General features: G+C 53.4%; 2 protein-coding genes across 5 annotated transcripts in view; one reads left to right on the top strand and one right to left on the bottom strand.

Moving 5' to 3' along the window:
* The window catches only part of Myo9b (myosin IXB), a 96077-nt gene extending 92412 nt beyond the window's left edge, over window positions 1-3665 (bottom strand). Inside the window, exon 1 of the mRNA XM_046437549.2 lies at window positions 3562-3665. The gene's annotated coding sequence lies outside the window, so the exon portion shown is untranslated. The remainder of the gene's footprint in view (window positions 1-3561) is intronic.
* Haus8 (HAUS augmin like complex subunit 8) lies at window positions 1926-24282 on the top strand. 4 transcript variants are annotated; one of them, XM_058576614.1, is made up of 12 exons: window positions 1926-2009; window positions 6856-6920; window positions 8985-9040; window positions 14182-14296; window positions 14569-14650; window positions 16275-16424; window positions 16760-16854; window positions 17822-17887; window positions 17979-18137; window positions 19491-19632; window positions 22073-22214; window positions 23873-24282. In XM_058576614.1, exons 1-12 carry the CDS (start codon window positions 1964-1966, stop codon window positions 24069-24071), a joined length of 1317 nt encoding a protein of 438 aa, XP_058432597.1. In that variant the 5' UTR covers window positions 1926-1963; the 3' UTR covers window positions 24072-24282. The 4 variants fall into 4 exon arrangements, with proteins under 4 accessions (XP_058432597.1, XP_046293054.2, XP_058432598.1 ...); XM_046437098.2 differs by having other exon boundaries at window positions 1933-2009; window positions 16332-16424; XM_058576615.1 differs by lacking the exons at window positions 1926-2009; window positions 14182-14296 and adding an exon at window positions 3800-4007.
* The last annotated feature ends 220 nt before the right edge of the window (window positions 24283-24502 follow it).

The raw sequence follows: 24502 nt of genomic DNA on the forward strand, positions 1-24502 counted from the left end.
GGCTGTCTCCCCCAACTCTCGGAGGTGAAGCAGCAATGTCACGGTCAGTGGCTGGGGGGTTGCGGGGGGGGGGGACACAGTGGTTGGGACAGTGAGGGATGCATGCAACAAGAACAAAAACTAAACAGTGTGTGCTTGGGAACGGATGGGCATCTGGAGGCACATGGGAGGAGACAGGGCGGCTTACAAAAGGCGTGCTTATCCGGGGCAACTTGCAAAGTAGCTTTTGAGAAGAGAATCTAGTATCTCTAATCTCAGAAGAAAAGTCACTGTTCGTTCCCAGATGAGGACGGTGCCTCCAGAAATCCAGGTCAGTGGTGATACAAAGAAGAGCAAGACAATGGCCCCCACTGTCCCTGCCAGTTCCTCCTCGGCTGTCCATCCTGGGGGTGCTCCCCTATCTCCCCTGTCGTCTGTTCCTGACAGTTCCTCCTTTTTGTCAGAACCACTCTCCAGATAAAGAATTGACTGGACAGCAGAATTCAGGGGCGGGCGTCTTCTCCCACTGCCACCCCAGGAAGCAGCCTGGTGAGAGTGGAACACACACCAAAGACCCCCGAGGCCATAGTGGGCCCTGGACGGAAACCAGATTTTAGTACATAGCATCAGTTCTCCCCCGGGGCTATTTTGCATTTCTCCAGGGAACATGGGAACACATCTGGAGAGATATGGGGTTGTCACAACTTGTGGAGAAGCAAATGCTATTGGCATCTAAAAAGTGGAGGCCAGGGATGCAGTGCTCACCGTCCCATAGCACACCAGGCGGTCCCTACAGCAAAGAACAATCCAGCCCCAAAGGTCAACGATGGCACGGTTGAGAAATTCTGCCCTAGAGATTTGGTCTGCAGCAATTTAAGGTTACTTATGATCCTTTACATTCTAGAAAAAAAGCTCAGAGAGCTATCTCTGAAGTCATCACTGACCTGGGCCTATTTTAGGAAATCAGGACCAATGAACCCTTTTGCTGGTGGTTGGTAGAACAAGAGAACGGGGACCAATAAAAGCATCTATTATAGCAGGTGCTCAAAAAGGGCAGGGCTTCAAAGGAGCTGCCTATGCAAGTCTGTCCTCCTTGCTTGGTTAACACCCTGACGCCTTTCCAAGTTTGGCACGAGGCCAGTCACCTCTTCCGAGGAAACTTGTTGGAATCCCCCTTCTCCCAAAGCTTATGTTGGCCATCCCTGATCCTGACCCAGGATAGATTGTGACCCTTCTGTCACTGCACAGACCACCTGATCTGAACTCCACTCTTTCTATGTGGGAGACACTAAATGTCCCTCCCTCCTCCAGCCAATGAGGGTTCATTGCTGTCCTTGGGTGTCAGTCAAGTACCTGGCACAACCAACTCTTGCTTAACTGAATCCTGGACCCAACACACACAACCTGGGAGAGATGAGCAAAGGGAACCACCAAGTTAATGAGTCCCTACTGGGGAAAGAAAACAGATCCTACAGACATCCGGGGAGATTCCCAAGTCCCCACCTGATTTATAGTCACCAAGTTGAACTTGAGGGAGGGTCTTTCCCAGGGATTTCCAACTGGATGGTTAGGTCCAAACCTTGGGGAATGGGTGCACTGTGCAAAAACACACTGATTTTCTACTTGGAAGACAAGGGCTGGGGGTGTAGCTCAGTGGTAGAGTGCTCATCTAGCATACATGAGGCCCTATGTTTGAACCCCAACACTGCATAAACAATAAAAAAAGATGAAAAAAGCAATTAATAATCATTTGTGAACACAAAAGAGCAGAGTAGGAAGCTGAACAAAAGTAAAATCATTGTCTTGGGAATTTGAGAGATGGAGGATGCATAAAATCTGAGGGAGGGTGTGTTCAGCAGACACCACAGTTAATAACAGGGGCTGGGTTTTGAAAAATGCTGATGGAAGCCCATCCATTCATTTTGCAGGTGAAGAAACAGGGAAAGAGACTTGCCTGAGACCAGACCATAACAGTGCTTCCTCCATGAGACCCCACTGGGCCAGGCTCCTGGTGCAGGGAGGAGGCAAAGGTACGGCCATGGGACGGGAAGAATCAGCCCTGTTCACTGGGGTGTCTTAGCCAGAGAAAACTACAGTCAATGTCCCCAGGAGGCAAGGCTGTGGGCTATAACTGTGCATCCTGGAGCAAGCAAGGCTGAAAGCCTTTTCCCCTAAAGGCCAGAACATTCTAGAATAGGTTATCTAAGGCTTTCTTTGTATTCAAACTATCCAGATGCATCTCTTAAATAAGCTGTAAACCTGGCCCCTCTTCTGTTAGATCACAGATAATGCCCATCAGAATGACAAAGCTGGAGGCACTTGCCAGAGCAGACAGAGACAGACCCAGGACACAACTTTCCAGTTGCTCAGGTCACCTCCAGCTGCTTCTAGACACCTTGATTCTGGAGACTCCAAGACCAGAAAAATGCCCTGGGGACTCTCAGGCTGCAAGTTAAATATCTCTACCAGCTCCCAAAGAATCATGGAGAGACCTTCTCTTAAAGAACCTTGGCCTACGGGGCACCCAGGAAAGAAGGGAGGGTGCACGCTACTGGGCCTCTACCCCGGAGCTCACAGCCTCCGGGGGAAAGATTTCCTGTATGTCGTTTTACCCATTTAAGTCCAAGGAGGATGCAGCTCCGAGGAAGTGCTTATACCCCTGTATAAAAGCACCTTCACTTCTGAAACACATTTCGCATCCCCAAGGCACCTTGTTTGCTCTCTCAGGGACCACAGAATCTGGCTAGTCCTGTCTTCAGAAGAAAGTGGTGTAGTTTCCAAGATTGGGAGACAGACCCAGAGGCGCTGGGACTCCCCTCCAGATCACCCAGCTGCTGGGTGTGAAGTCAGAAAGGGGATCTATCAAGAGGGGAAGGGAGGCCAAACCTCCAGGGGGCTGCACTCCAACGGCTACACAGTACTAGTCTAGCCCTTTTCCTCCTCTCCCCTCCCTCCTCCCCAGGCCCTCCCTCGACCTACCCTGACTTCTCTCCTTTCTTCTTCCCATACAGTCCCCACTTCTTTTCCCTTCCCCAAAGCCAGCCCGCTACACCAGTGGTTCAGAACCTCTCACACTTACTGAGCGCCCACTGGGTGCCAGGCGCCGCTGTCTCAGACACCCTTTAGCGCTTGGGTCGCGAGCAGAAGCCCCCAGGACCGTCCCGTACCCTTTCCCCGCGACCGCACCCCAGCTGTTCTCGCACCGGCCTTGCCCCCTCGCCCAGTCTGGGCCTCTCAACTCCGCCTCCTCGTCTTCCCCCGCTCCCAGCCCCGTTTCCTGCGACCCCCCAATTACCACTTAAGCCACGTCCTCTTCGGAGAAGCTGCTCAAAGCCACAAGACTCACCCCCCCACACACGCCCACAAGCTGCCTCACCAGCTCCATCCCTGTCTACTTTTCCCTTCTTCGTCTCGCTTCCACCCAACCCCGCAACCTCTCCACGACCCCCAGCCTCGTTCCCGCCCCCTCGACCCCGGCCGTCGCGTCCCTCATTAGCCTTCAACTCCGTCCCTTTTCTCAGCGGCTGCTCCCCGTGCACTCTCCGAACTTGAGCACCCAACCCACAGCCGCCTGGAACTCACCTGGGCCTCGGCCGCCGCGCGCCGCCGGTCCCGGGCCGGGTCTCCGCCCGGACACCCGCCAGCCCGCCCGCCGCTTCTCCAGCCGCTCCGCCCCGCCGCGCCCGCCGCTCCCCCGCGCGCTCCCACTTCCGGGTTCCGGAGGGGCGGGGATGGGGCGTGACGCCAGCGCGCCTGTGGGCGGGGCGCCAGGAGGCCGCGCCCCTTCATTCGACCGAGGCCACCGCCTCCCAGAGGTGGTGGGTGAGACTGTTCGAGGCGAGGAGAGGGAGGTTCGCGCGCAGGGAACTTCGGCTTCGCGCTCGGCTAGCTCGTCCCGGCCCGTGGCCACCCCTCCTGCAACTCCGCAATATGGTCCAACCCGTGGCGCGGGGACGGGCCCAGCCTTGGAGAGCTGGCCTTTGAGTAGAAGGCGGGAAAATGGCGGATTCTTCGGGGCGCGGCGCCGGGTGAGTTGAGGCGCCGCGGGTCTGGATTTGTGGAGTCAGAGGGACGGGCCTGGTCTAGGGCCGGGCTAACGGGCAGCGGAGCTGGTGAGGGGGAACCTTGGAACGAGTCCAGATCCGACCCGTGGGAACCGTGCAGGTCCCTTGAGGCCCCGGAGACTTGCGGCCTCTGCGCACGGTCAGGAACTCGGCACTGGGCAGGGCCACGAGTTCGAGTCCCGCGCCCTCCGCTTTGATGCGTGGTGACCCTGGGGCAAGTGGCTTGACCTCTCTGTGCCTCACTTTCCTTCTCTGCGAAATGCAGCTGACGACGCCATTCAGCCTTGAAGGCTAAGCTTAGACTCCCCGTGGAACAGTGTGGTCCTTCATTGTGAGCTGTGCGGCCACTAAAGCATCTCCTTTCATCCTTCCAACCTCCTTATTCTGTGCTCCCCATTTATAGAGGATATAGTAGACACTCAGGGAGGGTAGGTCGCTTGCCCAGGATCCCCCAGCGGGAACAAGAAAGAGATCGCACACTTAATAGTCGATGGGCAAATGGGCAAATTCCTGAGGCGGTGCTCATCTCCTGTGTTCACTGGCTAATGTTTATCGTCCTCTGCACAAACTGAAATGACATGGGCCAGTGGGAGCAGTCATGGACGTTTCCGCCACCTCCCCTTGCCCTATTTAATTGGAAGATTGACCATAATCCAGAGCCTTGGATTAGATCCCGGAGGGACTCTGCTCTGTCCCCTCTGATTCCTCCAGTGTTGCTGGTTTGGGTTCCTGGTTCTGGCTCATCCCCGACTCTCCTGCACCCGCTCAGCTGATTAGTCAGCGATTCCTGTCCCAAGGCCCCTTCTATCCTATTGCATCAGGCTTTGTTCACTCTGGTTTTAAGTGGAGGTGGGATGCAGTAGCGTGAAGTGAACCGCCCCACAGCACATTCACAGTCTGTGAAGCCATCTCCTGGATTAGCGTTTCCGAAAATCTCCATCACTTCAAAAGGAAACTGGTCCCCATTAGCAGTCACTCTCCCTGCCCCACCCCAAATACTGGAGCTTTATCAATTCTGGACATGTCATATAAGGGGATCATATCCTATGTGGTCTTTGTATCTAGTTTTTTTTACTCAGTTTAATATTTTCAAGGTTCATCCTTATTAAAAAGTCTCATTTATTTTTAGGGCTGAATAATACTGTGGCTTTCTTACTTTTTAAATTTTTTTTTTGTAGTTATAGATGGACAGAATGCCTTTATGTTATTTGTTTATTTTTATGTGGTGCTGAGGATCGAACCCAGTGCCTCACGCATGCTAGGCAAGCGCTCTGCCACTGAGCCACAACCCCAGGCCAGCTTTCTTACTTCTTTAAAGGAGTTTTGTAGCACTTTCTAAGATTTCCTTCTGTGTTCAGTCTTGTGTTTCCAATTGTCACTCCAGGGGCCCTCAACTTGGGCACTATGGACATGTGGTGCCCGGTCTCAGTTCTGACGGAGCTCATCCTGGGCATTGTAGGGTGCTGAGCAGCATCCCTGGCCTCCTCCCACCGTGCCCGTAGCACCCCATCTGTTGTGGTGGTCTATAATGTCGTCATATCCTGTAGGATTAGTGTGTTTATAGGTAGAGGCACTGGGGTGCTTCCTGTCACACTCTCCACACACTCATGAAGGAGAGGCTTCGTGAGCACACACATGCAGCCACCCGGGCACCAAGAGGCCGGTGGAGGAAACCAGCCTCACCAGCACCCAGATCTCAACCTTCTGTCTGTTGTGTAAGCCACCAGTTTGTGGTGTTTTACACCCTAGGCCAACTAATAACACTGGCCTTGGGGCACAGTGAGGGGGCAACAGCCTAGGGGCCCCTGTCCTTTCTAGAACTTCAGAGACCATTTTCCTGCTACTTGCCAGTGGGCTTCATGAAACATCCCCGTGACATTGTCCAGCTCCTGCTTCAAACTCTCCCAATCCCAATTCCCTGTTGCCCACAGCAGGGCTCCACCTTCTGCAGGCTTGGGTGGAGCCAGAGCGCCCCTTTTATGTATAGCTGGTGAGCTAAGAATCATTTCTGCATTTTTAAACAGTTGTTTATAATCAAAAGAAGATTTTGGGACACATGAAGGTTACATAAAATGCCTTCGTCTGTAAATAAAGTTTTATTGGAAATATCCCGCCCATTCCATTCTGCCATCCGTGACTGTTCAACCACGAGGCCTACAGAGAGGCGCGTGTTTACTGTGCGGCCCTGTAGAGAAAGCTTGCCCTCCTTGACTTAGAGGAACAGGTCCAAGACCCCGAGCCCCACACTGAGAACTCTTCCAGCCTGCCCCTACTCTGACCTCCCCAACTTCATACCCTGTCCACCTTCTTCCTTTCCTGCTCCAGGCCCTACTGAATCCTCGTCTCAGATTGTCCTCTGCCATAAATGAACCCTCTTTGCTTTTCATACCCTTCTACCCGCTCTGGACCTTCCTCATAAGGAAGGTACAGATTGTCCCTCTGCAGGAAGGAACTCTGCATTTTGTTTAGCACGGTATCTTCAGGAGCATACAGTAGGCACATAAACATCTGAGGAATGAGTAAACCCGTGGCTAATTTGAGATCTTCACACTTAACAAAAATTCCCTCTCTCCTCCAAAGCTCCTGTCATTCTTTACTCAGCCCAGGAATTTGGCTCCACCATGAGGCCCATGTGACCGTGACTGCCTCGCTTCCTGTTGAGGTGGCCCAGCCTCACTAAGATTGTCCTTGGGCAGCACAGGGACTGGGCTGTCCCCAGGAAACCCTGGCTGCCAGCTGGTGCAAGCTCCTTGCCGGCTCCTCTGTGCTTCTTGTGCCACGAGATGAACAAGACCTTTCCCCTCTCTTACAGGAAGGCTTCCGTCGCCGGTCCCAACCCCGCTGGTGGTGCCAAGCCAAGAGGAAAAAGAGCACAGGGTGAGCACCATTAGGGTCTGTTCATCTAAAAAGTGGTTTTGTTGTTTCATTGAGTGTTTTGCGTGGGGGAGGAAAAAACAGGCTGGAGAAAGGGGGCGGTGGCTTCACTTCCTCACAGTCACACTCAGGGGATTCTGAGTCTAGTTATCTCTGCACTGCAGCTGGGACGTGTGGGAGGTCACTGCAGTGGTCACTTTGGGCATCGGGGTGCTTTAGCCATGAGCATCCCCGGGGGTTTGTCCAGGATACATCCCTTGATAACACGGGCGTGGACAGCCCGCGTTGCCCTCGTCTAGAGCCAGTCTGCGTTTGCACTGTGAAAACATGCCCGTGTGTCCAGTGCCCACCTGTGCGTCTGGCCTCACTGTTTCCAGCGCCCACCCTGTTGACCCCCGGCAGTGCCCAGTGTGGACAGTAGACCTGGTCTCCTGAGTTGGAGGTAAGGACCTCCTCAGTGTGTGCCACGTGGCAGCAGCTCTTCAGAGAGCTTCGGCTGGATTTTAGTTCCAACTGCGGGCGGGGTCGTGTGGAGAGCTTGGTGGTTTTTCTCCGTGTTGCTCTGGGGATGGAGCCCAGGGCCTGCCTGTGCGAGGCAAGCGCTCCGCCACGGCCCTCTCCACAGACCTGCCTGTCGACGTAAGGTTGCGCCCATCGGGCCTCCACTGTCCACAACAAGCGGTTTGTTTCAGTTTTCTGGAAACAGGAAACTTGTGTCCCCACTGTCTGTGACAGCCAGAGCCTTAGATCCTTCCAGTTGAACAGAACTGCTGAAGGTATTACGAAGACTCGATGCAGGATGGCCTTGCTTCCTTAGAACTGGCAGTGTCCTTTGGCCCTGCCTCTTGCTCTGTCCACTGACAGCGCCTCAGTGTGCCTTGGTTTTGTCTCTGTATCCCACCTGGATCTAGCCTTGATGGTTAGTTAGGTGCCTGCACCATGAGAATGGCTTTGGATTGCCCCTGGCACCCACCTGTCCCAGTCCTCCAAGCTGTGCTCACAGACACCGCTCGTGCCCCCTCAGAGGCGCCCTGGTGACTACCCAGATCCTGGACAGACTCGGGCTCCCTGTTAACCGTGGGCATGCCTCCTTTCCTCTGGAGATTGCAGCTACCACCCCAGGCCCTGTGGCAGAATCCAGTGTCGCATGATGATGTGGCTGAAGTCACAGTCTCGCCCAGTCAGACTGTCAGGCTTTGTGATGTTGGCGTTGTCACCCTCCAGGGTCTCTTTAGTACAAAGGGAAATCACTGCTCTCTGAAGGCACCTCTGAAAAGTGCAGCATCATTCATTCGATGTATTTCTGAGCACCCACTCCACCCCTGGCATGGAGTATAGCAGTCAAACATCCCTACCCTCGGGGAGCTCGAGGGGAGAGAGGGCGGGAGGGAGCATCAGCAGCCTAATGAGATGCAGAGACCATGGTGGGTGCTATGGGCAGAAGAGCAAGGTGGGCCCGGGCGGTCTAAGCTGAGCGGAGCCTGCTGGGTCGGGGTGGCAGGAACAGACCTAGTGAGAAAGCTGCAGGGCCGTCCCCAGGGGATTCTACTATGTCTGCAGAAGACCTGGGCTCTGAGTGTCTCAGGGAGGGTCCTGAGCTTGGTGTATGAGGAAGTGAGCCGGGTACTGTGAGTGGGTGGTAGCACCCAGAGAGGGGAAGGGACTCTTAGGGACACATCCACAGGACTGAGCCATGGGACACGGAGGAGGCCCTCAGTGAAAATTAATTCTTCCTTCCCCTCCCCCACTTGAATGCACTTGCTGCTTTAGCTTTTGGGCAGAGTCCTCTCCTTGAACTTCTTGGATCCTGGTTCCAGAACTCTGTGGCTCCACCTTAGCTCAAGGACCTGCATACAGTATGTGTCCAATCAATGTTCTTGCATATGGTTGGTGTCCCATTTATGCTTGAGGACGTTGCAGGACATGATCTGAAAGGAGCAGAAGGAGTACTTCCTCTTCTTCCTGTTGTTGAGCTGCGAGGGCTGATCATGTGGGAGACTGGGTATGTGTTGGGTTTACACCGTCCTTTGTTGATTTCGTTATAAATCAGCAGTGTGTCCTCCACAGGTGGAAGAGTGGTCGAGTCTCGATATTTGCAGTATGAGAAAAAAACAAGTAAAAAGGTAATAAAATATTCAATTCAACGTCTGAACCCATTCTGACTATAGTTCTGAGTCACTTGGAATTTGGAGTCAAGTCATGTGAGCCAGTCTCAACCTGGGTCCTTAAGGAAGCATTTTGGGGTCTTTGTCTAGGTGCCTCTGAGATCTCCACCCCTTCATACACAATTATGAGTCTTTGTTGTGAGTGGCCAGTTGCTTTAAGATTTCCTTTTGTAAAACCATGATCTTGATTGAAACAAAATTGTTCTTGCCTTGCTATCCAGTACATTAGTCACCCCTAGTTTCAAGACCACCAGTGCTTTGCAGGTAATACCAGCATTCATCTGTCCTTTCCTGCTTTCTGCCCCAGTACCTTCTCTGCATCACTACTCACGCATGTTAGGGCTGTTATTAAGTAAAATAAGGGTTACTTGAACAAAAGTACTGTGATACTGCAGCAGTCAGTCTGAAAACTGAGATTGTTAGTAAGTGACAAGTAACTAACAGGTGGATAGTGTATACTATGTGGATACACTGGACAGATGATTCACATCCCAAGCAGGATGGTGTGGGATTTTATCATGCTACTTGGAACAGGAAAAAATTTTAAAACTTAAGAATCATTTCTAGAGCTGGGGTTTTGGCTTAGTGGTAGAGTGCTTATCTAGCTCGTGCAAGGCACTGGGTTCGATCCTCAGCACCACATAAAAATAAATAACTAAAATAAAGGTATTGTGTCTGACTCCAACTAAAAAAAATATTTTTTAAAAAAAGAATTATTTCTGAAATTTTCCATTCATTATTTTCACTGTGGATCACTTTTAGGATTCTGAAGCAGTCCTGGGCTTATAACTAAGCATTTTAAAAAGTTTTTTTTGTTTTTTTTTTTTTTTAGTTGTAGATTTTATTTATTTATTTTATGTGGTGCAGAGAATCAAACCAGTGCCTCACACATTCTAGGCAAGCGCTCTGCCACTGAGCTCCAACCCCAGCCCTAGCTAAGCATTTTTTTAAAAAAGACCTGCCGTGTATTGGAGGAAAACCATGGGAGGAGCGACATGCTTCTCTTACCCATTATTAGAGGGGAGTTTAGCAAACTACCATGTAGCCACTCAGTGAAACCTTCACACCTGCACGGGAGATGCTTAACCACACATGAACGTGCTTGTGTGAGGTTACTGAAAAGTCAGCACATCACCTAATTGCACACTCTGTTTCAGTGGAACCTACGAAGAAATGGTGAAAGGCAAGTTGGGTTGCTCCTCTGCTTTCTAAATCTTGGTTTGTGATGCACAAAATTCAGTTAAATACTCATTTCTGCCACCTGCCCCATGCTCTGTACAGGATGGGTGGTGGGTGGCAGGTTCCTAAGAATGTGATGTGAGATGTCGCTTGAGGAAAAAGGCAACTTTGTCACTTGGGGTTCCCCTCCTTGAAGTGATTTTCAACAAAGGCCACAGTCCACAGTCACAAGTCTACGTTGCCTTGAAAACTTTGTTACAGCGCCCCCGTGTGGCTGTGGGCGGTGTCGATCTGGAGCTTCCAGAGCATTCTTTTTTTTTTCTTCTTCCCATTTTTAAAATCAAAGTTTAATTAACAGAGTCACCTCCCCCTGCTCGGTATAGGCTCTGCAGGTCTTAATAACGCAGTCTCAGAACCTTCTCCACCGTCCAGAGAAAGCAGCCCACCCCAACCTCACCCTGTGGGAGCCTCCGCTCTCCTGTCCCCAGGCAGCCACAGACTTGCTTTCTGGTCCTGCAGTTAGCCATTTCCAGAAGGCCGGGTCAGTGGTGGGCGTGATGGGTGGCCTTAGGCCTCTGGCTTCTGACCCCTAGGTGCACCCGCCGCCCTCCGTGTCGTGTGCGATGGTGGTCACTTCCTTCTTAGGGCTGCGTCAGTGCCGCTGTGTGGAGGGACCACCTTCGCTGGTCCAGAGGCGCTAGTTTTCCATTTTGGTGATCATGAGCAAACCCACTACTGGCCGAGTATCCCTTATTTGAACTATTTGAGACTGTAAGTAATTCAGATTCTGGAGTTTTTCACATTTTGGAATATTTGGAGAGGCTTTATGGGTTGAACCCCTATGATCAGAAAATCTGAAACCTGAAACATTTTGGGCACCATGTTGGCACTCGTTTTGGATTTTTGATTTGGGGGTTAGGGACGTCTAGCCTGTATAAACATCTCTCTGCGTTTGGGTGGACGTGTTTTCATTTTTCCCAGGAGCAAGGTGGCTGGCTCGTTGGAGGTGTGTGTGCTTAACTTTACAAAAGCTGCACCATTTTACATCCCACCAGGCACATAGGAGAGGTGTCGTGTTTTCTTTTAAATCTTAGTCCTGCTGGGTGTGGAGGGTGTCTCACTGTGGTTTGATGTGCGTTTCTGTAGCAGTTGATACTAGGCATATTTTCATGTGCTTATTGGTCATTCTTATATCTTTTTTTTTAACTTGCTTTTCTGTAGTTTAGGTGCAGCATGCCTGTATTGTTTTTTATTTATACGTGGTGCTGAGGTTCGAACCCAGTGCCTCACACGTGTTAGGCAAGCGCTCTGCCCTGGGCCTCAGCCCCAGCCCTCATTCTTATATCTTTGGTGACTTGTCTCTTCAAACTTTTTGCCAGTTTTTAAAGTTGGGCTGTTTTCTAAATGTTGCTGAGTCGCAAAGGTTCTTTCTGTAATCAGCCCTTCACGCAGGGTGCAGACCATCCTCACAGTCTGCGACGGCCTGTCGCTCTCCTGAGTGCCTTTGAGGAGGGAGAGGGCTGGACTGTGATGAAGGCCAGCCTCAGTTTCTGCTTTTATGGGTTGTGCTTTATGTCTTATCTAAGAAGTCCCTGCCCAACCCAAAGGTTGTGTCCTGTGTTTCCTTGCAGGTGTTTATGGTCTTGGGTTTAACATTTAGGTCTGATACATTTTGATTTAGTTTTCCAGTGTCCTGCCATGTTGGAATCAAAGTTCCATTGTTAGTGTGTGGGTGTCCAGTTCAAGCTGCAGCTGCTGAAATAACTTTCCTTTCCCCATTGTCTTATCACCTCTTTTTTTTAGTACTAGAGATTGAACCCAGGGGTGCTCGACCACTGAGCCCATCTCCAGCCCTATTCTGTATTTTATTTAGAGACAGGGTCTCACTGAGTTGCTTAGCGCCTTGCTAAGTTGCGGAGTCTGGCTTTGGACTCCCGATCCTCCTGCCTCAGCCTCCTGTGTAAAGCGAGGCTCTTATCTCTTGAGTGACCAGGTGGCCATTTGTGTCCGCGTCATTTCTGGGCTCCATTTTTTCGTTAGTCTGTGGTCTTACAGCAGTCCCCACTGCCGCGGCTGCTTAGTAGCTTTGTCCTTAACTAAAATCAGGTAGATTAAAACCTCCCATTCTGTTCTTTGCAAAATGGTTTCGTCTTTCTGCCTTTTTGTGGAACATTTAAAATAAGTTTTTCATTTTCTCAGCAAAACTCTGGCTGGAGTTCTGACTGTATGGCGTCAGAATCACTGTTGGGAGAAGGCCATCCGAATAGCCCGGAGTCTTCCAGACTGTGGACGCGGTGAACTTCTCCGTTTACTTAGCTCTTCTCGGACTTTTTTCAGTAGTGCTTTATACTTTCCAGTGTTTAGATCTTACACATTTTTATTGGGTTTGTATGTAAACATTTGTTGGTGTTTAGTGCTGTTACACATGGGGTTTTTGTTCTTGACAGTAGAATGCACTTTGATACAAACATGAATGGATACGTGGTACTTTTTCAGATTCCAAACTTGTTCCTTGCTTGGAGAGAGGATCCATGTTTTCACATTGACTCTGTGTTCTGCAACCTGCTGTGTTAGAGTTCTCCAGAGAAACAGAATCAGGAGATATATTTCATGTTTATGTATGTGTGTATAATTTACATTGTATTTCTATTTATTACATAGAGATTTATTACAGTAAATGAATAAATCTCTCATGTAATGATAAAGCCTGAGAAGTCCCTTGATCTGCTGCCGTCTTCGAGCCCCAGACCAGGAAATCTGGTGTTGTCACCTGCTATGGGATGAAAGGCCTGAGGACTAAGGGTGTGGGTGGTGTGATCCTAGTCCAGGGCCTGGAGGAGGTGAGATGTCCCAGCTCAGTCAGATGGGCAGGAAGCAGAGGAGCGAATTCCCTTTCACCTTCTCCCCCTGCTCAGGCCCTCAGGATGGCTGGCAGTGGCCATTCATGTTGGGGGGCCACACCCAAGATACACTCAACCATGATGTTTAACCTGGCACCTCGTGGCCGTTCAAGTGGACACACAAAATGAACCATCACACCTGGTACATTTCTTTCTTAGTTTTGATCATGATTTTGAGGAAGTTTGGGGGTTTCTATGTGAAGAATCATGTCTTTAAGAAATAAGTCTTAGGATGGGCACGATGGCACCTGCCTGTCATCCCAGCAGCTCGGGAGACCAAGGCGGGAGGATCGAGAGTTCAAAGCCAGCCTCAGCAACAGGGAGATCCTAAGCAACTCAGTGAGACCCTGTTTCTAAATAAAATACAAAATAGGGCTGGGGAGGTGGCTCAGTGGTCGAGTGTCCCTGAGTTCAAGCCCCGGTACCTCCCGAGAAAAGAAGTGAGTCTTATTTTTTCTTTTTTTTTTTTTTTTTTTTTTTAATTTTTTAATATTTATTTTTTAGTTCTCGGCGGACACAACATCTTTGTTTGTATGTGGTGCTGAGGATCGAACCCGGGCCGCACGCATGCCAGGCGAGCGCGCTACCGCTTGAGCCACATTCCCAGCCCTTATTTTTCCTTTTCCAGCCTGTTTGTCTGTAATTTCTTTTGGGGAGGCTGTTTGTTTTGGGTTTGTTTCTTTGTTGCTTTTGTTGTCTGTTCTGAGCGGCACTGGACTGAGCCCTCGGTGCTTTACACTGAGCTGCATCCCTGCCCTTTATTTTCCATTTGGAGACGGGCCGCCACGTCGCCCAGCCTGGACGTGACTTCCAAGCGACTGTGGTTATGGGCACGCGCTGCCTCACCTGGTTTCTCTAGCCCTGTAGAAGTTTGTGTGTTGTGGTTTTTTTTTTTTTGTTTGTGGTTTTGTTTTGTTTTTTGTCATTAGGATTATAAGAACAGCACTGGGTGAATTGCATGCTTATTTTTGGTAATTCTGAAGATTAATACCTGCATAAAAACTTTGTTTTTTTTTAAAGACCAAGTAATATGTTCTCACCAGAAAACAAGCAAATACTGAAAAGTACACAGAAAAATCCATCCCCTGTCACCTGCCATACCAAAGATGTAATGTGCAAACCATGTGCTGTGCATGTGAGTGTCCCCATTTTGACAAAATTTTTATGTCTAGTATATAAAGATAAAATTTCAAAACTCCTAAATCTCTCTTTCGCCTCAATAAAGAGCAGGTGCGTACTAGTTCAGGTGTTTCCAGGGCTCCCTCTCAGGAGGGAAAGGGTCTTGTCCTTTTGTTTTGTTCGTTTCTTTTGTTTTTTGTGGTTCTGGGGGTCAAACCCCGTGCTGTACCTCTGAGCCACACCTCCAGCCCTGTCTCGTCCTCTGAATGTCACATGTTCTTGGCACAGGCTCCTGTAGCAGATGCATTGAAAGCCAGCGGGAAGGTGCCTGAAGGTGGAAGGAAAGCCACCCTGCTCCAGAAGAGCAAAGGTGGGACACACCCTGGGCCTCGGGGTTGGGGGCACGGTTGGGGATTTTGTTTGAAGCGTGCAGTGTGGAGGCTCCGGTTCTTTCTGGGAAGCACTGAAGAAGGAGCCAGGCAGCGTTTGATCAAGGACAGGTTAGGGGCACGCAGGGAGGTGAGGAGGGGTGGCGGGGAGGCAGGGAGGCCACTTCCTTCCTGTGTGGCCCCAAAGAAGAGCTGTTCTGCCATCGAGGCTCTTCCTGCAGCAATGGCTCCTGAGTACACATCTGTGTCCCCACCAGCACTCCTGGGGCATACAGGATGGGGAGCCTCATCCTCCTGCCGCCTCACTGCCCTGGGTCGACCTTCCTCGTCTCCTGTGCTGGAAGCAGTGAGGGACTCTCCTGTCCTCTCCTAGAAGCTGCCACCAAACAAAAGGAGCAGTTTCTAGTTTTTCTGATTGTGGATGTGACGTGTATTCATTATAAAAATTCCAGAGCAGGGATCGGGCTGGATGGTGCTCGTCCATTTTTTGTTGATGTAACAGGATAACCAAGCCTGGGTGATTTATCATTTTTTAAAAACGAGGTTGATTTGACCCACAGTTCCGAAGTCCAAGAGCATGGCCTGGCTTCAGGTGAGGGCCCCATGCTGCTCCTCGCATGGTGGGAGGTGGAGGAGAGGGAGAGGACACGGCGCTGACCTGCTTTACGTCAGCCCTTCTCATGAGGACGAGTCCAGAAATCAGTCCTCCTAAAGCCCCACCGCCTCGGTGCTGTCCCCTGGGGTCAGGCCTCAGCATGAGCCCAGACGTAGCAGCCTGAACCCACACCACTGGGCTCTTCTCTCCTCGATGTCGCATCCGGTTTCTCAGCTGCGTGGCTCATTGAATGGCCTCCTGCTCAGTTCCAAGCTGACGGTGTGTTGCTCAGACCGTCTGTTGGCGCTCGCAGTGTCCCGAGCCCTGAGTGACTGCATGCTGGACAGCACCGCTGATCTCAGCCCGGGGAAGCCCAGTTTGGCCATTTAAAATCCAGGCTAAAAGACGAAGGGACTCCCGGGAAAATGAACGGTCCAGAACCTGCAGGGGAAGGATGGCGAGGGCAGGACGCGGCCCGATGATGACACTGTCACATCTTGAGCATCTTGCACACCGAGTGGAAGGGCTTCTTTGCATCTTTTTGTAATAAAGAACGTCTCTTCTAGATCACAGGTTGAGCAGTCCCTAGTCTGAGATCTGCAGAACTCCAAAATCTGACACTTTTTGTGTACCAGTGTGACACCACAATGGGAAAATTCTGCACTGTGATACTCTTTCATGCCCAAGACTATTTTTTTAAATATTGTGTGAAGTTACCTTTGGCCTGTGTGTCTAAGGTGCATAGGAAACATCAACCAGTTTTGCATTTAGACTTGGGTCCCATGCCCAAGATATCTCATTTTGTATACGCAAATGTTCCAAAATCCCAAATCCTAAACACTTCTGGTCCCAGCCATTTCAGATAAGGGATCTCGGCCTGTGTTTAAAACACGTATTCAGGTGGGCTGGGAATTTCCGCTGTACGTCAGCCTTTCCTACTACTAGGCAGAAGCTGGGTATTTGGAAGCGAGTGGTATCGTACAACAGGTTGCCAACGTTCCCTGATGTAGACGTTGAGTGTCTCGCTGCCCCTGGTGCTGACTTGGGGGTTCCTGTTTGGACCACAGATGGCAGCGGGACCGTGAAGGGAGACCTGCAGTCCACGCTGCTGGAAGGGCATGGCACGGCCCCGCCTGACCTGGATCTCTCCGCCATTAATGGTAAATGGTTCATCTCACCTCCTCTGTCCCTGCTGGGTCAGTGGGCTTCCAAGTAGAGAGGGCCCCTGAACCATGGTTTCGGATTTTCCAAGTTCATGATGGTGCCAGGACACACTGAAGCGGGATCTTCTCTTGGGGTGCGTGATGTGCAGTCCAGTCTTCTGTGATGCTGGGCAGCAGGACACAACTTCCAGTCAGCGCCAGGACCTCAGGGGACACCTCGGCCCCGCAGTGTGCTGTGTGGCTCAGCTTGGCTGCGGGGGAGGCGGATTCAGTGCCAGGGGGTGGTGGGATGAGCTGTGCCGCTCAGCTTCCGAGACCCCTCTTTGTCTCAGACAGGAGCGTGGTCAGGAGGATTCCACAGCTGGAAAAGACCGTGGCAAAGAAAACCGAGTCGACGTCATTTATTGCCCCGCGGAAAAAGAGCCCAGTAAGTGTCCAAGGTGAAGGGGCAGCTGCCAGCAGGTTGCGCCCTCTGACTTAGTGCCGGCCCTGCCGCAGCTGCTGCCCGAGGCCCAGGGCTGCAAAAGCGAAACAAGACCACAGACGTTCTTAGGTCCATCGCAGAGGTTGCATTTGTGGGTATTTGGAAGCAAGAGTGCAGCTCCGGGGGTGCAGCTCAGGGGTAGAGCGCTCGCCCAACATGCAGGACCCTGGGTTCCATCCCCAGCTCTGCCCCCCACACAAAAATATTGGCTTCTTCTCTGCGCTAGTGCAGTGCTGGGCAAGGGTAGAGGCCAGGCGCTGTCCCCTGGTGGGAGGACGGCTGGGCCGAGGTCTCTGCAGGGCCTGGATGGGATTTGGGGCAGGAGTTCTGGTTTAGCGCCTGGTCTGTGGCCCTCCCCTTACTGCCTGGCTATTCCCTCTCCATCTCCTGGCTTCAGGAGGCCACCAGCCCTCTCTTCCTTCTCCTAGAGCACAGCTCCCAGAGACTAAATAAATGGTGCACACCTGTAAGCCCAGCCCCCCCAGAGGCCGAAGCAGGAAGGTCTCAGATTCAAACCGGCCTCAGCAATTTAGTAAGACCCTGCCTCAAAATAAAAATAAAAAGTCTGGGGACATGGCTCAGTGGCAGATTACTTGTTGAGCACATGAGGGGCCCTAGGTTCCGTCCCCAAACCCACAAAAGAAAACTTTTTTTTAATGGAGAAAGTGCCTGTAGCGGAGCTGAGGTTGTGGCTCAGCAGTAGAGCACTCGCCTAGCACGGGCAGGGCCCTAGGTTCCATCCTCAGCACCACATAAAAATAAAAGACAGGTATTATGACCACCTACAATTAAAACAAAATACTTTATAAAAATAAAAAAAGAAAGTGCTTGTAGGTTTGGGTTCTGCTCGAGGGAAGCGAGCTGGGTTTAATTTCTTGGGATTCAAAAGGGTCTTGGTCTTTTTCTCAAGGACCCAACAGAAGTGATGGAGATGATGGAATCCCAGACGTTACTGCTGAGCCTGCTGACGCTGAAGGTGACAACCTGTTCCCACGTGACGTGTGCTCGGGGACCTCCATAAACTGCAGCAGGGGTCCCCGGCCTGAGCTCCTGTTTCCACTGAACAGATGGAGAACAGTCTTGCTGAGTTTGAGGAGGAGGCGGAGAAGAACTTGGTACTCGTGTGCAGAGAGGCGGCGGCCCTGCAGGAGCAGGCCCACGGGCTGCGGCGCAGGCTCCTCCTCTGCCAGAGGACCCGGGAGCTGGCCGAGACCCTCGACGCCCAGGTCAGGTGTGAGTGACGTGTGGTGACCATGGCTCCGAGCAGAGGGTTCCTGGTGGGGTCATCTCACTGGGAACACTGGTGCATGGTGGGAGGGAGCACTCACTGGACATGTCCCTACTCGCTCCCTCTGGCGGGACTGGCCTCTGATGCCAGGGTTCAGGACTGGACCAGAGGACGAGGTTATAACATGGAGCAAGGGCCAGTGAGGGACCCGTCCCTTCCCTACCAGTGCACAGTCCCTGGGCGCCGGCCAGTCTTGTGTGACTAGAGGAGGACATGCTCTGGCCCACCCTGCAGGGTCAGGGTGCTGGCAGGAGCCACTCTCTCTCCATGCTGTGTGGTCAGCACTGGGACAAAGGTGTCCGTGCCAGGGAAGGACACAGCCAACCCTGGGAACCCAGAGCCAGACCCGGGACAGGAGGCCTCACCCAGCGTGAGTCTCCTGTGGTGGCCTGACAGAGGACTGCCACCTCCGAGGCCCGGCACTGAACGCTATTCTTTCCTGGTCTGGAGACCTGCAGGCTGGGAGCCGGGCGCTGGCAGGGCAGCTCTGCCCAGGGCCGTGAGGGAGGGTCTGTGCTGGCCTGTCTCTGGCTGAGCTGTCTTTTCATGTGTCCTCCCTGTGTCCAAATTTCCCCTTTTGGGGGACCCAGTCATGTTGGATTGGGGCCCACCTGCTGACCTTCTTGGGGAGCATCGCTTTTTTAAAGACCCTCTCTCCCAACGAGGTCACGTCTCGAGGTCCTGGGAGTTAGGACTTCAGATACAAATTTGGGGGACATATTTCAGCTCGTAACACCAGCGTGCGCCTGTGAGCACCCTGCAGCCAGGTCTTGGGGCTGAGCACGCCCAGTCCCTGTCCTTATGAAGCCTTAGTGCAAGGAAAAGATGATTCAGTGCACAGACACACCGTCTCACAGCCCAGAGAGGACCTGGCCTGTGTGCGCGGGGAAGCCGGCCGAGGGCCAGGGCTGGGCAGTCCGGGTGTTTTGGGCTGAGTCGTCTGTGATCCCAGTCAAGCCTTTGGTCTGGGACACAGAGAAAGGTGGACGTGGTTTTGTGTGAAGAGCCCTGGCCTCCTCAGATCTGCTGGTGCCCCTGGCCGCAGAGAGTGAGAGGAGCCTGCTGCACCCTCAGAGGCTTCCTGGGCACCAGGACCCCTAGGGGTTGGTAGAAGGACGGGGCTACGTCTCAGGCTTGCACTCTGGCGCCCGAGGACGGGAGGGGTGGCTCGGTGGTGGAGCACACGCTTAGCTGGCCCAAGGCCCTGGGCTCCATCCCAGAAAAAAAAAAGGGAAACTACTCCCCACTGGTGTCCCAGGGCCTCCTCACAGCCCCCTCCCTCCTCCTGCAGATGGAGCTGCTCAGCCCCTTCGAGGCGGTGTGTGAGCGCTTTAAGGAGCAGTACAGGACGTTCGCCACAGCCCTGGACACCACGAGGCACGAGCTGCCCCTGAAGTCCATCCACCTGGAGGGAGACGGGCACCAGCTCTTGGGTAGGAAATGGCACCACGTGGGGGGAGCAGCGGGGAGACCCGCCCCAGCATGGCAGTGCTTCCCGTGTGCCCGCAACCTTTGCCCTCTGGTGCCAGTGTGACAGGCACCCTCTTGCCATGGAATGACAAGGCCCTGGGGGCCAGCGAGGCTGTGCTTCCTCCAGGGTCTCGGCCTGCACAGGCCACTGGGCTGGGGTTGGAGCCCAGGGCTGTGGGGTCCAGGGGGACCTCCTTTCCTTCTGAAAGGTGTCCACAGGGCAGCTGTGTCCCCTGAGCCTGGGTCCCTAAAAATGTGCCTTGGCAGTAGGAGGGGAGATGGACAAAGTCACCAGCTCCTAGTTTCCCCTCCCTGCAGGACCAGGAGGTCCTGTTGAAGGCCTTGGCGAGCCTGGAAGCTACGGGGCAGGGTGAGACCCGCGGTGGGTCAGGCGTCTGTCCAGGCGTGTTGCGGGGGCCCGGGACGCACCCCTCCACCTCCCTAAAGTCAAGGAGGAGGGCTTCCCTGGATCTGAGAGCACCTGCCTGGTGGCCTGCTCTCCCCAGCCTTTTCTGCGGTGTGACTCTTGTTTGGTGCCAGGGATGGGACCCAGGGCACATGGTGGGCAAGCGAGTACCGCCGAGCTCCACCCCAGCCTTCATGGTTCTCACTGGGCTGCGTTGCCCAGGCTGGCCTCGACCTGGAGCTCAAGTGTCCCCCCCTCAGCCTCCGGAGTAGCTGGAATACAGGTGCCCCTGGGACATCTGGTTATGTCATGCGTCCTGAGACTTGTGGCCCACTCACTTGCTGCGTGTCTGTACGTACACAGGCTGCATTCTCTCCCCGTCTTGTGAGCGTTTCTTTTTTCTCCTTCCTTTGTTTGTGGAGGGGCTTCCTGGGGATTGAGCCCAGAGGCGCCTTACCACTGAGCCGCATCCCCGGCCCTTTTTACTTTTTTATTTTGAGACAGGGTCTCACTAAGTTGCTGAGGCTGGCCTTAAGCTTGTGATCCTCCTGCCTCAGCCTCCTGCGCCCCTGGAATTATAGGCGAGTGCCACCGTCCCAATTCTCATGAGCGTTTCTCTTTGTTGGAAGAACACATGGGTCACATGCCCATTCTACAGCTGCGTGTGACTTAGCCCTCCCTTCCTGGGTGAGAATCAGTGCCCAGGGTTCTGTTTTATGGTTGGTCGTTCTTGGCTCCATCTCTGACATGTGCCTTAAGTGGTCGCCAGGCATTGGACCAGGGACTACGAGTTTTCTGTAGCTGCTAGAACAAATGACTGCAGACTGCGTGGCTTAACACAAGGGAAGTGTGTTCCCTCAGTCCTGGAGGCCAGAGCCTGAAATCCAGGTGCTGGCAGGACTGGTTCCCTCCAGAGACTTGGGGAGCGTCTGTTCCAGGCCTCTCTCCTGGCTTCTGATGTTGGTGGCAACCCGCGGCATCCCTTTCCTGTGGCCATGACACTGCAGTCTCTGCCTCCAGCTTCACGTGGCCTTCTCCTGAGTGTCTCTAACTGAACCTCCCCCTCCTGGAGGTCCCTGGTCATTGGTTGGAGCCCGCCTGCTGACCTCATCTCTACTCAGTGACATCCACAAGGATCCTATGTCCAGTTAAGGTCACTTCATGGTCCCTGAGCTAGGACTTGAGCATCCTGTTTGGAGGACATGGTTCGGTCCACAACAGGAAGCAGAAGAGGACGTGCAATTATAAGGCTCTTGGAAGCTTCCCAGAACGTGTCCCTGCAGTGAACCTGGCCTGCCTGTGACGTGCGTCTCAGCACAGGTGGCATGTGCTCCACGGCCACAGGCGTCCCTTGCTCATGCTTACAGAGGTGCTGAGGACAGGGAAGAGGGACGGAGGGCTAATAGTAAGTGGCCTGGGCCTGGCCAGAGGATGCCAGACACAGCCGTTTCACGGACAGCTTTGTCACAAGCTGCAACACCACAGTGGTGTTGCAGTGACCGCCCACATGGTGGACATGCCTGTCCCAGGACCTTGGGCCACGTGATCCCAGGCTGGCTTAGTCCACGTGCTTCTGCTGTAACGGTGCTGGGGTCACTTATGATGAACCAGTGTATACACTGGTTTGTGGATCTGGAGGCGGGGACATCCAGTACCAAGGGGCGCATCCCGCGAGGGCTTTCTGGTCTCATGGTGGAAGAGCAGAGGGTGGGTGGGGGACCCGGGATCAGACTGGCCATACCCTGAAGCCCCTCTGCAGTGGGTGCTGTTACGAGGTCCCCAGGCCTCCTCACCTCACAGCACCCCTGCCTGGGGGACCCAGTTTCCGACACCTGCCTTGTGGGTCGTCCAGGCCGGGGCACAGCTGTCTTCCTCCCTCCCGCGGCCCCTCAGCGTGTCGCGGTGATGGCCCCAGCCTCACAGTGCACTGAGGAAAGCCACCCACACTCAAAGCGCCCATCCCTTGATCCCCAGCTGACAGCCCCTGTCCCCTCCAGATGCTCTGCAGCGTGACCTGGAGACTACCCACCGTCTCCTGGGGGAGCTGGGCATGGGCAGTGCCGAGGAGAACGAGCAGGTGCTGGCCCTGCTGCAGGAGCTCAGGGACGCCACCTCGAGCAAAGACCTGGAGCTGCAGAGGTACCGCTGGGCCCCTAGGGCGGGGGGGGGGGGAGCAGGGCTGGGGCGGGGGGGGGGGGGGGGGGCGGGGCTGGGGCGGGGGCAGCCTCCCAGGCCTCTGCAGGAGGGGAGCGGCCAGCAGGTGTCACTGTCGTCCCCTGTGGCACCCATCTGTCCGGAGCCTAGAGTTCATTTTCTAGCTCAAGTCAGTTCTGAGAACAGGATGCCAGGTACAAAGGGGTCACAGATGTCACAGATGGGGACTAGAGTGACAGCACCAGGGACCAGCAAGGCAGGGAGGGGAACCACAGAAGAATTGAAACCCACCTCTCAAGAGTCCCTGTAAGTCCCAAGCAGCCAGATGGGAAGGGTGTCACATCCGTGTCCAGCATTCAGGTGACCTTGGACCAGCCCCGATCACTTTATTTGAGTTCTGGTCTTTGTTCTCTGCTGTGCTGCGGCAGGAGCAGGGCCTTGAGCACCTGGGCCAAGCGCTGCCCTGGGCTGCTCCCGGCTCTGGAGGGTGCTTTCCCAACTTCCTGCTGAGCTATAAACACCACAGAAAAGGCCCAGGCCCAGCGGAGCAGCCTGCCGCCTGTGCAGAGCACGTGGCCTTGGGGCTCCAGCCCGCATCCCACAGGGTACAGCAGCCTCACTAAGGACCTTTGGTCACCTTTCCAGCCATGGGTTCTTCCAGAAAAGAACCTGTTCCCCTGGCGCAGTGGCTCGTACCTGTCATCTCAGTACTGGGGAGGTTGAGGCGGGAAAGTTGCAGGTTCAAGGCCAACCTGGCAATTGAGCAAGACCCTGTCTCAAAATAAAACAGAAGGGGCTGGGGCTGGGGCTGGGGCTGGGGCTCAGGGGCAGATGCTTGCCTAGCACAGGCGAGTCCTGGGTTCCCTCCTCAGCACCACAGAACAAGACAAAGAATCTTGTTTCCTCTTCCTTTACAATCGTACATACAGTTCCTGAGATGCCTAGAATGTTTGAAGGGACTCATAAGAAACAGCTGTCACCTCTATGGCACTTCTCTCTCCCATGTGTGGCCCTAGGACAGAATCAGAGGATACACCAAAGGTTTAAGGAGGGTGAGGGTCACAGGTTGCAAGGTTAAATGTGCAGGTCTAGTATCACCGGTGGCCTGAGGGCCGGGACTCTGTTCTGTTCAGGGCTGTACCACGGGCTCCTAGGACTGCGCCTGACACAGTGTTGAAGCTTCCCAGGTGCCAGTGGCCCTCTGTCCTCGAGACTCACGTCTGCAGATTTAACCAACTGCAGGTCAAAAATATTTTTTAAACAACTGCATCTGCACAGAACATGCCCAGACTTGAGTCACGGTTTCCTAAATCACACAGTAGAACAACTGTTCAGGCACGTACGTTGTACCAGCTCTCCTACGTCATCCAGAGACAGTCCCACGACTGTGCAGGGCGTGTGCAGTTTCTTAGCAAGTGCTGTCCCGTGTCACAGGGTCAAGCGGGGCTTCTGGCAACCCGAGTTCCTGGCTCGGCTCCCCGTGGCGCTGAGGGCTGCCGGGCTTCGCTGGGCCCTGGCTCTCCTCAGGCCTTGGCTGCACTGGGGTCCCACGTTGCCGCCCCTCGTTCCTCTCCTAGGTTCTGGTTTCTTTAGGTCGTGGCCATAGAGGGGAAACGTCTCCGTTCATTCTCTTGTATTCACAGGATCTTCTCCCAGGTGCTGGAACTTTCTGCTGAGGCGAGTAAAGAGGCAGCGTTGATAAACCAGGAGGTCTGGGAAGAGGCCCAAGGCCTGGGGACCCCCAGCCAGTGGTACTTCAATGCAGATGGCACCTTCGGGATCCCTCGGGGAGAGCCGAGAAGCACGGTCCTCTCCGGGGACAACAAGCCACATGCCCAGTGAATCCCACGCAGGCCTGTCCCCTAACCCAAGCCAAGCCCTTCCTTCCAGGAGTTGGGAAGAAGACCCATCTTGTGCCTCTTTTGGGGTGGGGTTCGCAGTGACTCGTGGCGTCAGACACTTGAGCACTTTACAGGCCGTGTCAGCGGCTCGGCTGTCTTGGTGTTTGTGATGACCTCGTTTAATGTTTAGGAAATAAAACGTTTGCATCCGGGGTTCTTGTTTTCTGTGGAAGTGGACAACTGGGAGGTCTGTGTTCAGGTCCCACTGAGCCTGGGGACCTCCACAGGTGACAGGTTGGATATCTCCTCTGTGGAGGGTTGGGACCAGAGCTGTGTGGATTTCAGGTTTAGGATGTTCACATGCGTGACGTGCTGTCGTGTGGCCTCCATGAGGACTTCATCACTAGGTCGAGGTTGTTTTTCTCTTGATGC

Source organism: Marmota monax, unplaced genomic scaffold (assembly GCF_021218885.2).
Source record: "Marmota monax isolate L192 unplaced genomic scaffold, Marmota_monax_Labrador192_F-V1.1 WCK01_AAM20220418_F8-fsc00021, whole genome shotgun sequence".
In the NCBI taxonomy this organism is placed as follows: Eukaryota; Metazoa; Chordata; class Mammalia; order Rodentia; family Sciuridae; genus Marmota; species Marmota monax.